We start from the raw sequence: 13,355 nt of genomic DNA, 5'->3' as shown, positions 1-13,355 counted from the left end.
CCTCTCCAGGACAGGGATGAGATCCTGCCCCAAGTGGAGGCGTTCAAGTATCTTGGGGTCTTGTTCACGAGTGAGGGAATAATGGAACAGTAGATCGACAGGCGGATCGGTGCAGCTTTTGCAGTGATGTGGACTTTGTATCGGTCCGTTGTGGTGAAGAAGGAGCTAAGCCGAAAGGCGAAGCTCTCGATTTACCGATCGAGCTACGTTCCTACCCTCACCTATGGTCACGAGCCGTGGGTCGTGACCGAAAGAACGGGATCTCGGATACAAGTGGCCGAAATGAGTTTCCTCCGCAGGGTCTCCGGGCTCTCCCTGAGAGATAGGTTGAGAAGCTCGGTCATCCGGGAGGATCTCAGAGTAGAGCCGCTGCTCCTCTATACCGAGAGGAGCCAGATGAGTTGGCTGGGGCATCTGATTCGGATGCCTCCTGGTCACCTCTCTGGTAAGGTGTTCCGGACACGTCCCACCGGGAGGAGACTCCGGGGACAACCCAGGACACGCTGGAGAGACTATGTCTCTCGGCTGGCCTGGGAACGCCTCGGGATCCCCTCAGAAGAGCTGGAGGAAGTGGCTGAGGAGAGGGAAGTCTGAGCATCCCTGGTAAAGCTAAAGCCCCCGTGACCAGACCTCGGATAAGCGGTAGAAAATGGATGGATGGATGGACAGTGGTGTGAAAAAGTGTTTGCTCCCTTGCTGATTTCTTAGTTTTTTGCATCTTTGTCACACTTTATTATTTCCGATCATCAAACTAATTGAAATATTAGTCTAAGACAACCCAAGTAAACACAAAATACAGTTTTTAAATGGTTTTCACTATTAATGGAAGGAAAACAAATCAAAACCTACATGGCCCTGTGGGGAAAAAGTTATGAGATTATAAAGCCATTTCTCAATCTTTGGGACTCCAGCTAAAACAGAACAGTGATCTACCTTCCCAGGAGTGGCTGGCCTACCAAGGGCGCAGCAATATCATCCAAGAGGTCACAAAAGACTCCACAATATCATCCAAAGAACTGCAGGCCTCACTTGCCTCAGTTAAGGTCAGTATTCATGACTCCACCATACGAAAGAGGCTGGGCAAAAATGGCCTGCATGGTAGAGTTCCAAGACGAAGACCACTGCCTAGCAAATAGAACATTAAGGCTCGTTTCAATTTTGCCAGAAGACATCTTGACCTTGTTCTCCCCGTGCCTGCGTGGGTTTTCTCCGGGCACTCCGGTTTCATCCCACATCCCAAAAACGTGCATTCATTGGAGACTCTAAATTGCCCGATGGTGTGACCGTGAGTGCGAATGGTTGTTTGTTTGTATGTGCCATGCGATTGGCTGGCAACCAGTTCAGGGTGTACCCCGCCTCCTGCCCGATGTTAGCTATGATAGGCTCCAGCACGCCCGCGACCCAAGGGAGGAGAAGCGGCTCAGAAAATGGATGGATGGATGGATGGACATCTTGACCTTTGGGAAAATACGCTGTGGTCTGACGAGACAAAATGTGAACTTTTTGCAAGGTGTGTGTGTCCTGTTACATCTGGCATAAAATTAACACCACCCATCCATCAATTTTCAGAGCCGCTTATCCTCACAAGGGTTGCGGGAGTGCTGGAGCCCATCCCAGCTATCTACGGGCAGGAGGCAGGGTACACCCTGAACTGGTTATGTGATGGTATGGGGATGTTTTGTTAATTCAGGACCTGGAAGACTTGCTCTGATAAATGGAAGCATTATTTCTGCTATCTTCAAAAAAATGCTGAAGGAGAATGTCCGGCCATCTGTTCGTGACCTTAAGCTGAAACAAACTTGTGTTCTGTAGCAGGACAATGATCCAAAACACACCTCTGTATGGCTGGAGAAAAACATAAAGACGACTTTGGAGTGGCCTAGTCAAAGCCGAGCTGAATCCTATTGAGATACTGTGGAATGACCTTAAAAAACTGGTTCATGCTAGAAAACCCTCCAATGTGACTGAATTACAACAATTCTGCAGCGCTGTAAGAGACTCATTGCAAATTATTGCAAACGCTTGATTGCAGTTGTTGCTACTGAGGGTGGCCCAACCACTTATTAGGTTTAAGGGACAATCACTTTTTCACATAGGGCAATATAGGTTTGGATTTTTTCTCTCACTAATAATAAAAAACATTTAAAAAATGTTTACTTGTGTTGTCTTTGACTAATATTTAAATTAGTTTGATGATGGTGTGACAAGTGTGACAATCATGCAAAAAATAAGAAATCAGGAAGGGGGCAAACACTTTTTCACACAACTGTATAAACAACAGGTTACAATGACATGCCCCGTTGAGCCCATAGATATGCTTTGAGCCTAAAGCGACATAGTGCAACCAAGCTCATTTTCGTGTTTTGTTTGTAAGTACAGTATGTTTAAAGATAGGTTCTGAAAACGTACAAAGACTGAGAACAATATCAGACTGAATTGTACTGAAATGCAAGTACACAACACCACTGTACCTAATGTATAGTCCCAAGGAAATGAGTGTGAATCCCTGGTTGCCAGACATTGTGTAGTCTGCTGCCGCCACCTGTCGGTGGTATGTTGGAAGTGCACTCATTACTCGAAATCTGGGTCGTAACTCAAAATATGCCAACTGACGGCTCGAACCTCGAAAAACCCGTAAGTCTGGTCACTTGTATCTCAAGGCACAACTGTGTAGGGGACCAAAAAAGAAGTTAATTTTATTAATTGTATGCTTTTTAAATTAATCAGTTAGCTGATTTTTTCTTCTGTCAAATATCGCTATTGGAATCAGTCAAAAAAAAAAAAAATCTATTTTGGTCAGGCCTTAAAACGTACAAATACCTTTTAACCATATTTCAGTTTATATTTGTACCCAACTCGAAGTTTCGGATTTCAGTAACAGAAATTGCTGTGGTCTCTTGCTTAGTCTTTCTCTAAAGTTGTCAACCTCTCCTTCCCCACTACAGGCTGCTGAGGTACAAACATCTCTTAAGTCTCTTGATGAAATAAAACTGATATTCCAGCGCTTCAGCTTCCCACTGTTCTCAGGCTTCTCAACCCATGCACCTACTCAAAGCAGAGGCAGCCCTCACAGCTCCAGACTGTTTACACGTGCAAAGACAGGCGCCTTCACCCTCTCCACTCTTTCCAGTTGCACCATAGAGGGGTCATTTGTAACCCAAGAGGGTAATGTTAACTTATCCAGAAAGGAGGAGGAGATCATTGGTGACGAGACGAGGGACATTTTCGGTAGTACAAATACAGACTCCAATGGGGCAAGTGACAATGCACAAGAAATGAGAAATGAAGATGTTATTGACAATGACACAGAGGATGAACTACTATATGAGGCGGTGAGTCCAGACGAGGCTGCTCTGGTCCATGCAGCTAGAGCGTATCGCTGCACCTTGCGCGCACGATCTGCAGATAGCCTCCTTGTAGACCTGCCTGGAATTGATATGCTGACTGTCCAGCTGCTCCACATCCTGCCCTTTGACTCCAACAGGAAGAGGATGTCCGTGGTGGTCCGCCACCCTCTCACAGGACAAGTGACGGTTTACACCAAGGGTGCAGATTCCGTAATCATGGATCTTTTGGAGACACCTAAAGGTAACAAGATGAAGGGAAAAAAGAGACAGTCAAGATTATGATTAGAAGAGATTTTGTGTTCTGTGTAATTTATAGGTGAAGAACAAGCTCGGGAGACCTACAATCACATCAAAGTGCAAACCCAGAAGCATTTAGACAGCTATGCTAGAGAAGGCCTCCGTACTCTTTGCATTGCTAAAAAGGTAACTAAGCTTTTCCAGAGATTTCTAGATGAAAAGTGATTACATTATCAAGAGGGAGTAATGCTTTTAACTCTATTTATCACTATCTACTGTATTACATTATAGTCATATAATGTTGTTTTTGTTTGTTTGTTACTTATTTGTTCTCTGTTCTCTCCTTTTTCTTTGTCACCTCTCAAACCCCGTTCTGTCCGACTGCATTTTCAAATCAATATCCATCAGAAATACAAATAACTGCAAAGGGAGTATGGAAAACTCCTCTCTTACACAAAAAAAAACTGTTCCAGCATAAAAAGGTGTACAGATCCTCCATTCTGCGTGAATCCCCCCAAAAAAGAAAAGAAAACACACTATTTGTGACAAGCAGTGGTTAAATACAGGATATTTAAAAAAAAAAAAAAAAAAGTCTACATACTGCTGCTTAAATGAATGCATTTCAGCTGTTCTAGTATGCACTAGTACACTTTTTTTTCTTTCTTTTTTTTTTTTTTTTACTTCTACTGTATATGCTTGATCTCATGCAGACCTATGGGGGGCACAAGCCAGTGCAAACTGTAGGCTGGTCCCAACCCCGGATAAATGCAGAGGGTTGCGTCAGGAAGGGCATCCGTCTTAAAACTTTGCCAAACAAATATGAGCATTCATCCAAAGAATTCCATACCGGATCAGTCGTGGCCTGGGTTAACAACGTCCGCCACCGGCGCCGTCAACCTGCAGGGCGCCGTTGGAAATTCAGCCCCAGTTGGTCGAAGACGAAGAAGAGGTGGAAAGCGGGTTCTTCGGCAGAAATAGAAGAGGAAAAAACAGAGCCGAGAACTGAATGTGGGGACTTTGAATGTTGAGACTATGACAGGAAAATCTTGGTAGTTGGTTGATATGATGATTAGGAGAAAGGTTGATATATTGTGTGTTTAGGAGACTAGGTGGAAAGGCAGTAAGGCTAGAAGTTTAGGGGCAGAGTTTAAATTATTTGACCATGGTGTAGATGGGAAGAGAAATGGAGTCGGGGTTATTTTAAAAGCGTTGGCTAAGAATGTCTTGGAGGTGAAAGGAGTATCACATCGAGTGATGAGGATTAAACTTGAACATGTTGATGTTATGTATAATGTGATTAGTGGCTATGCCCCACAGGTAGGATGTGACCTAGAGGTAAAAGAAAATTCTGGAAGGAGCTAGACGCATCCAAGGCAGAGAGAGAGTCGTGATTGGTGCAGATTGTAATAGACATGTTGGTGAAGGAAACAGGGGTGATGAAGAAGTGACGGGTAAGTACGGCATCCAGGAAAGGAACTTGGAGGGACAGAGGGTGGTAGACTTTGCAAAAATGATGGATGTGGCTGTCGTGAACACTTTTTTCCAGAAGAGGCACGAACATAGGGTGACCTACAAGAGTGACGGTAGAAGCACGCAGGTGGATTACATCTTGTGCAGACGATGTAATCTGAAGGAGGTTACCGACTGTATGGTAATGGTAGGGGAGAGTGTGGCTAGACAGCATAGGATGGTGGTGTGGAAGATGAATCTGGTGGTGGGGAGGAAGATGAAAAAGACAAAGGCACAGCAGAGAACCATGTGGCAGAAGCTGAGAAAGGAAGAGTGGAGGAGAGGAGGAGCTTCCAGAAGACTGGACCACTACGGCCAAAGTGATCAGAGAAACAGGCAGGAGAGTACTTGGTGTATCTTCTGGCAGGAAAGGAGAGAAGGAGACTTGGTGGTGGGACCTCGAAGTACAGGAAATCATACAAGGAAAGAGGTTACCTAAGAAGAAGTGGGACACTGACAGGACCGAGGAGAGGCGAAAGGAATACATTGAGATGCGACATAGGGCAAAGGTAGAGGTGGCAAAGGCCAAACAAGAGGCATATGATGACATGTATGCCAGGTTGTACACTAAAGAAGGAGAAAATGATCTATACAGGTTGGCCAGACAGCGGGATAGAGAGCTGGTTAGGGTTATTAAGGATGGAGATGGAAATATGTTGACTGGTGCCAGTAGTGTGCTAGATAGATGGAAAGAATACTTTGAGGAGTTGATGAATGAGGAAAATAAGAGAGAAGGGAGAGTAGAAGAGGCAAGTGTCGTGGACCAGGAAGTGGCAATGATTAGTAAGAGGGAAGTTAGAAAGGCATGAAAGAGGATGAAAAATGGAAAGGCATTTGGTCCTGATGGAAAAGTGTGCTGGTGCCCATTTTTAAGAACAAGGGTGATTTGCAGAGCTGTGGGAACTACAGAGGAATAAAGTTGATGAGCCACACAATGAAGTTATGGGAAAGACGAGTGGAGGCTAGACTCGGGACAGAAGTGAGTATTTGCGAGCAACAGTATGGTTTCATGCCTAGAAAGTGTACCACAGATGCATTATTTGCCTTGAGGATGTTGATGGAAAAGTACAGAGAAGGTCAGAAGGAGCTACATCATGTCTTTGTAGATCTAGAGAAAGCCTATGACAGAGTACCCAGAGAGGAACTGTGGTACTGCATGCGGAAGTCTGGAGTGGCGGAGAAGTAGGTTAGAATAATACAGGACATGTACGAGGGCAGCAGAACAGTAGTGAGGTGTGCTGTAGTTGTGACAGACAAATTTAAGGTGGAGGTGGGACTGCATCATGGATCAGCCCTGAGCCCCTTCCTGTTTGCAGTGGTGATGGATAGGCTGACAGATGAGGTTCGACTGGAATCCCCGTGGACCATGATGTTTGCAGATGACATTGTGATCTGCAGTGAAAGCAGGGAGCAGGTGGAGGAACAGTTGGAAAGATGGAGGCATGCACTGGAAAGCAGAGGAAGGAAGATTAGCCGAAGTAAAACAGAATATATGTGCATGAATGAGAGGGGTGGTGGGGGGAGAGTGAGGCTACAGGGAGAAGAGATAGCAAGGGTGGAGGACTTTAAATACTTGGGGTCAACCGTCCAGAGCAATGGTGAGTGTGGTCAGGTAGTGAAGAAACGGGTCCAAGCAGGTTGGAACGGGTGGAGGAAGCTGTTAGGTGTGTTATTTGACAGAAGAGTCTCTGCTAGGATGAAGGGGAAAGTTTATAAAACAGTGGTGAGTCCAGCCATGATGTACGGATTAGCGACAGTGGCACTGAAGAGACAACAGGAAGCAGAGCTAGAGGTGGCGGAAATGAAAATTTTGAGGTTCGCTCTCGGAGTGACCAGGTTGGATACAATTAGAAATGAGCTCATCAGAGGGACAGCCAAGTTTCGATGTTTTGGAGACAAAGTTAGAGAGAGCAGACTTCAATGGTTTGGACACATCCAGAGGAGAGAGAGTGAGTGTATTGGTAGAAGAATGATGAGGATGGTGTTGCCAGGCAAGAGAGCTAGAGGAAGACCAAAGAGAAGGTTGATGGATGTCATGAAGGAAGACATGAGGGCAGTTGGTGTTTGAGAGGAGGATGCAGGAGATAGGCTTACATGGAAAAGGATGACATGGTGTGGCGACCCCTAAAGGGACAAGCCGAAAGGAAAAGAAGAAGACTGTATATGTTTGATCTATGCGTGAGACAGTTTCAAAGATGGGAATCGTTTATTGGAAAACATGATGAGTTTCAACCTGTGCTTAGGGCGTGACTCACACAGATAGAGCAAAATGTAACATGGAAACCCGAGTCGATGGGTGTGGTCTTTTTTTTCTGCCTCAGAAGGCACAAAAAGCCTCGATATCTTTCTTCTTGGCTCTCTCTCGTTCTGGCTAACATCTCTTCAGCTCCTGCGCTTGGCTACGGCCCAAAAAAACCTCCCCCTTCTTCCTTTGTTTCTCAGCACGTGGCGCGCACTAAGTCTGGACCACATAGAATGCTAGGTCCGATGAAAAGGCAACGACGCTGCCTCTGCTCTTTTTCTCAGCCGGGATCTGTTCGCTGAGCCCCCAGTAAGTCACTCCTGGCATTATTACAAGTTACGCCCGCAGTGTAGTGCAACAGCAGGGCCCGCAACAAGTCTAAACGGCAGAAGTTACAAGCGCACCCGTGTGAACAACGTTTTTTGGCATCTCTTTTGATTTTACTTTTTGTGCATCTTCTTGAACTAAAACTATCTCCTTTCCTCCTGAGACAACTGAGAAAAAACATCCCCAGACCAGCTGATCTACGATCGTGATTACTAGAAAGTACAAATTGGTGCAGAATAACTTAAGTGAGCGATCTCACACAAGTCCCAACTTTATTCTCTCTCACTTGGCTGCAACTCATTTCACGCTCACAATATGAGTTCAGTCATTCGCCCTATACCTTGTTCGTTGAGTACGTTTGCCTGTAATGTTTGTAGTAAAGTCCCTCTGCATTTTCCCCCAAATTCCCCTGTAGATTTCCTTAAATTTTCTCCACACTAAATCTCCTATTGTGTACTGTGTGTGTTTGAGTGCTAAACTATTATTTTTATGAATGTAGCAAGCCTTCTTGATGACAGAAATTGATAGAGGTTTTTCATCACTTTTCCTAAAATGTACAAATATAAAAAGAGACGTGGTGCCCTGTATGACAAAGATAGCTTTTATCCAAACCAATCAATTTACGCTTCTGGACTTTCTTTTCCAACAATGACAAAAACATATTGCCGAGTTGCGGTCCACTCATCGGGCAAAGCCTCCTGAGTTCTTTCTTGCCTGTTGCGTCAACTCTTCCAAATATGGGACCCCCATTGCCACCGTCGTTGCACTTTGATGCGGGGGCCTGTCACACTGCACTTGCTCAGCCTGACGACTCCAGTTCCAGCAGAAGAAAAACAGCCCCAAAGCATGATGCTGCCACCACCATGCTTGTAAGGTGTTCTTTCGGTGACGGCCAGTGTTGATGTTGCTCCAAATGTACCTTTTGGAATTATAGCCAAAACTTTCAACCTTGGTTTCATTGGACCACAATAAAATCTTCCCCCAAAACGTGTGAAAATGTGGTATGGTCAATTGAAACCAAGGTTCAACTTTTTGGGGCAAACACAACACTGCTCATCACCAAAAGAACACCATACCTCCAGTGAAGCATTGTGGTGGTAGTAACGTGCTTTGGGGCTGTTTTTCTTCAGCTGGGGCATTAGTCAAGGTGGGGGGTATTATAAACAGTTCCAAATTCCAGTCAGTGTTAACCCTTTCAGGCTTCTTCTAGAAAGCAAAAAAAAAAAAAAGGACTACCAGAACATCTGAAATGTGTTTGGGTTAATGAGTCAATTAATCATTTGTGAAATTCCGTTATCTCACTTGTTTATATTGACTTCCCCTGTCGAAATGGATAAAAAAAAATGTTGAGTTGTCACAGTCATGGGGGAAAATGTTTTGAAATGATTGATCATGGTCTAATTTTTTTAATATCAGAAAAACCCAGCATTTGAACGGGGATGAGTAGACTTTTTATACCCACTGTATAATAAATTATTTCTCATGCACATTTAAATATTTTAGCTTAAACAATTGGGGGGGGACTGCTGTTGTAATGCAGCTGTTGTCTTAAGAAGTGAATATACATATTTATTCAGACTTTTTACACTCTCTGTGGAACAGGTACTGGAAGAAGAGGAGTATGAGGTGTGGCTGAAGAGACAGTTGCTGGCAGAGAGCAGCATAGAGAACCGAGAAGAGCTGCTGCTCGATTCCGCTGAGAGACTGGAGACCAACCTCACCCTTTTGGGTAGGAAGAGCTTATTGTGACGAACAATTGATTTGAGTCTTCAGTCGCTGGTACTGAGTAATGCAGTAAACATTGGTGTCAGTTGTGAAACATAAAACTGTCCTGAGGCATTCCATCAGCAAAGTCAGGGTTAATGTAAAGGCTTCTTTATACTCGTGCGGAGGGCCACCGCGCTGACGTCACTGCGGCTATCCCGCACGCAGTTTGCCTTTATACTCTAGCGCAACCCACTCTAGCGCAACCCCTGATTTGAAAGTGTGCTGAAGTTCTCCTTCAAGTCGGGGGTGTCGCTACGGTGGGTATTGGCTAGGACGCCACAGGGTGGAGTTTTCTCTGCATTTTGTGGCCATTTCCGGTCGCCGTTTTTCCTTTCCTTTCCATAACAAGGAACAAAGCAACAACAATGGCGACCGTGGAACAGAGTCTGCTAGAACAAATGGACCTAGATGACCAGATCTTCTTCTTTTCCTTTCGGCTTGTACCTTTTGGGGTCGCCACAGTGCGTCATCCTTTTCCATGAAAGCCTATCTCCTGCATCCTCCTCTCGAAATCCCTGCCCTCATGTCTTCCCTCACGACATCCATCAACCTTCTCTTTGACCTTCCTGTAGCTCTCTTGCCTGGCAGCTCCATCCTCATCATCCTTCTACCAATATACTCACTATTTCCCCTCTGGATGTGTCCAAACCGTCGAAGTCTGCTCTCTCTAAGTTTGTCTCCAAAACATCAATCCTTGGCTGTCCCTCCGATGAGCTCATTTCTAATTGTATCCAACCTGGTCACTCCGAGAGCGAACCTCAACATCTTCATTTCCGCCACCTCCAGGTCTGCTTCCTGTTGTCTTTTCAGTGACACTGTCTCTAATCTGTACATCCTGGCTGACCTCACCACTGTTTTCCTTCATCCATTCCTCCACCAGTTCCAACCTGCTTGGACGCGTTTCTTCACTTCCTGACCACACTCCCATTGCTCTGGATGGTTGACCCCAAGTATTTAAAGTCCTCCACCCTTGCTATCTCTTCTCCCTGTAGCCTCACTCTTCCCCCACCACCCCTCTCATTCATGCACATATATTCTTTAATGCAGCCCCCATAGGGCTGCATTAAAGTTGTAAACCATTCGGCTATTCTGCCGTGACCAGATGATATGTTTAATTATACTGCAAAATCGATGGAGAAGGCGGCGGCGTAGGTACTATGTAGAACCGGGAGATTACATCATCACAGCATGTGACTAAAGCGGACCAATCACGAGAGATTATCTGCGCGGCATTCTACGTGCAGCAACAATTTTTGCGTATGCGCGTCAAGCGACGCAGACGGGCCACGCAGGCCAATTCGTCGGTCACGTGATGCAATACGGGCGTTGTTGGCCGCGCGGGAGTATAAAGAGGCCTTTAAATCTTCACCATAAAATGTTTTATCAAAATATATTTGTGTACAACCCAAAACAAAATAAATGTAAATTGTCATCTATAGGTACGCCTCATTGTTAAGAATTTTAATCTGAAATGCTTCAGACTTCAACATGTTTAATTTTGAAGATGTTAACTTCATTACAGGCCATTCTATTTTTTTCATTGATTTAATTTAAACAGCTGAGTGAGTAGAAGAAAGGGGATTACAAGAAACTGTCAGCACTGCCAATGGTTGAAGGTGGTGTTGATGAGTGTTAATTAGGAGTGAATTCAAAAGAGTGGGAGCAGTGATAGTTAAGGCCTTGTCCAACCAGTATTTGTGTTTGGTCCTGGTGGGAGTGAACAACAGGTTTGTATCGGTGGAGTGGAGAGATTTCAATGGAAGAGGTCAGTCAGGTTAGGTAGGCCCAGGTTATGGAGAGCTTTGAGGAGCAGGGAGGGGATGGGGAGCCAGTGGAACTTGTGGAGGGCAGGGGTAATGTGATCACAGGTCTGAGTATGCCTAACTGTGCAGTGGAGCAGCGTTCTGGATGTATCTGAGTTTCTTCCTGTTTTTCTTTCAGATCGTAAAGGAAACTTGTTATAGTCCGTATTTGAGGTGTGGATAAGTATTTCTGCAGCAGAATAGCAAAAGAATGAACAGAGACCAGCAATGTTTGTGAGGTCGAACAAGGCTGTCTGTGAGGTGTTTGATGTGCTGGTCAGGTAGAGGTCTGATTGCAAATGCCAAATCAATGTTGACGGTGAAACTGGGTGGATTGGATGAGTGGTTTTTTTTGGGCCAATGACTTCTGATATTATCAGTTAAGTGTGAAGAAATTGGTTTGAAGCCAGGATTTTTCTCAGAAATGTGGTTTGTCAGGGTTGAGTGAACGAGAGTAGAAATTATTTAGGGGGATATCAGGAGTTGGGAGTCATCCGTGAAGACCATCCATTTTCTATACTGCTTATCCTGTTCCGATTTGCGGAGTTGGAGCCTATCCCAGCTGACTTCAAGCAGAACGTGGACTGATTGCCAGTCAATCACAGGGACGCTAATATGGCAAATTATCTGACTCGAGGGTGGGGATGGGCAGGTAGTGGATGAGGACGAGGGGACCGAAAACTGAACCGTAGGGGACCCCTTGGGAATGGAGACAGTAGAACATGTGCAGTTGAGTGAGATGAATTAATGTCTTTCAGAATGATATGATTTGAATTAATTTTGGCCTGTGCCGTTGATGTTGAAGGCAGTTTGGAGTCAAGAAAGAAGGATAGAGTGGTAGAGTGACTGCAAACTTGAGGGACGGGAGAATGCTGCCAGTGTTTCGAGAGGGGTTATTGTGGAAAAAAGACAGCTCTTATCAAATGGTCAGGGAATGGGGTCCAGGGAGGACATTTTTATTCCAGTAAGTAGTTGAGAGAGATCTGTAGAGTTACTTGAGAGACAGAAATTGGCAGTGTAAGTTGGGGAACATGGTGGAAGTGGAGCAGAAGCAGTGGTGGCTAAGTCATTTTTCATCCAGATTTTGTCTTTTTTTTTGGTCTGAAAAAATGAGAGGAAGGAGATTTTTTATTGTAATTGGAGATTTTTTGTTGTAATTGACAGGGCGCTGTTGTCTGAGAGACTAAGGAGTCAGAATACAATGATTTGTAAATCATGTTCAACCTATATTTAATTGAATTCCACAAAAGCTGGGACAGGGTCATGTTTACCACTGTGTTACATCACCTTTTCTTTTAACAACATTCAATAAACGTTTGGGAACTGAGGACACTTATTGTTGAAGCTTTCCACCTTCAGAATTATTTCCCATTCTTGCTTGATGTACAGCTTCAGCTGTTCAACAGTCCGGGGTCTCCGTTGTCATATTTTCAATGGGAGACAGGTCTGGACTGCAGGCAGGCCAGTCTAGTACCACACTCTTTTACTATCAAGCCACGCTGTTGTAACACGTGCAGAATGTGGTTTGGCATTGTCTTGCTGAAACAAGTAGAGGCGTCAATGAAAAAGACGTTGCTTGGATGACAGCCTATGTTTCTCCAAAACCTGTATGTACCTTTCAGCATTAATGGTACCTTCACAGATGTGTAAGTTACCCATGCCATTGGCACAAACACAGCCCCATACCATCACAGATGCTGGCTTTTGAACTTTGCGTCCATAACAGTTCGGATGATTCTTTTCCTCTTTGGCCCGGAGGACACGACGTCCACAATTTCCAAAACCTATTTGAAATGTGGACTCGTCGGACCACAGAACACTTTTCCACTTTTCATCCGTCCATCTCAGATGAGCTCAGGCCCAGAAAAGCCGGCGGCGTTTCTGGGTGTTGTTGATAAATGGCTTTTGCTTTGCAAAGTAGAGTTTCAAGTATCACTTACGGCTGTAGCGCCGAACTGTATTTATTGACATTGGGTTTCTGAAGTGTTCCTGAGCCCATGTGGTGATATCCTTCACACATTGATGTCGGTTTTTGATGCAGTGCCGCCTGAGCGATCGAAGGTCACGGGCATTCAATGTTGGTTTTCGCTTTTGATGATATTATGGACTCTAGATGATGAAATC

The 13,355-nt window shown here is 44.8% G+C and overlaps 1 protein-coding gene across 4 annotated transcripts in view; it reads left to right on the top strand.

Moving 5' to 3' along the window:
* Window positions 1-13,355, top strand: part of atp10d (ATPase phospholipid transporting 10D) — a 103,177-nt gene that overhangs the window by 53,378 nt on the left and 36,444 nt on the right. For all 4 annotated transcript variants that reach the window (XR_009769832.1, XM_061697090.1, XM_061697091.1 and 1 more), the window contains exons 12-14: window positions 2,946-3,588; window positions 3,664-3,770; window positions 9,265-9,391. Coding sequence is in view for 3 of the 4 variants with exons in the window: in XM_061697090.1 (XP_061553074.1) it covers window positions 2,946-3,588; window positions 3,664-3,770; window positions 9,265-9,391 (877 nt within the window). In the remaining variant the exon portion in view is untranslated. The remainder of the gene's footprint in view (window positions 1-2,945; window positions 3,589-3,663; window positions 3,771-9,264; window positions 9,392-13,355) is intronic.

Source organism: Phycodurus eques, chromosome 14 (genome assembly GCF_024500275.1).
Source record: "Phycodurus eques isolate BA_2022a chromosome 14, UOR_Pequ_1.1, whole genome shotgun sequence".
Lineage (NCBI taxonomy): Eukaryota > Metazoa > Chordata > Actinopteri > Syngnathiformes > Syngnathidae > Phycodurus > Phycodurus eques.
The sequence above is the reverse complement of the archived record's forward strand: the minus strand, read 5'-3'. Positions and strand labels throughout refer to the sequence as shown.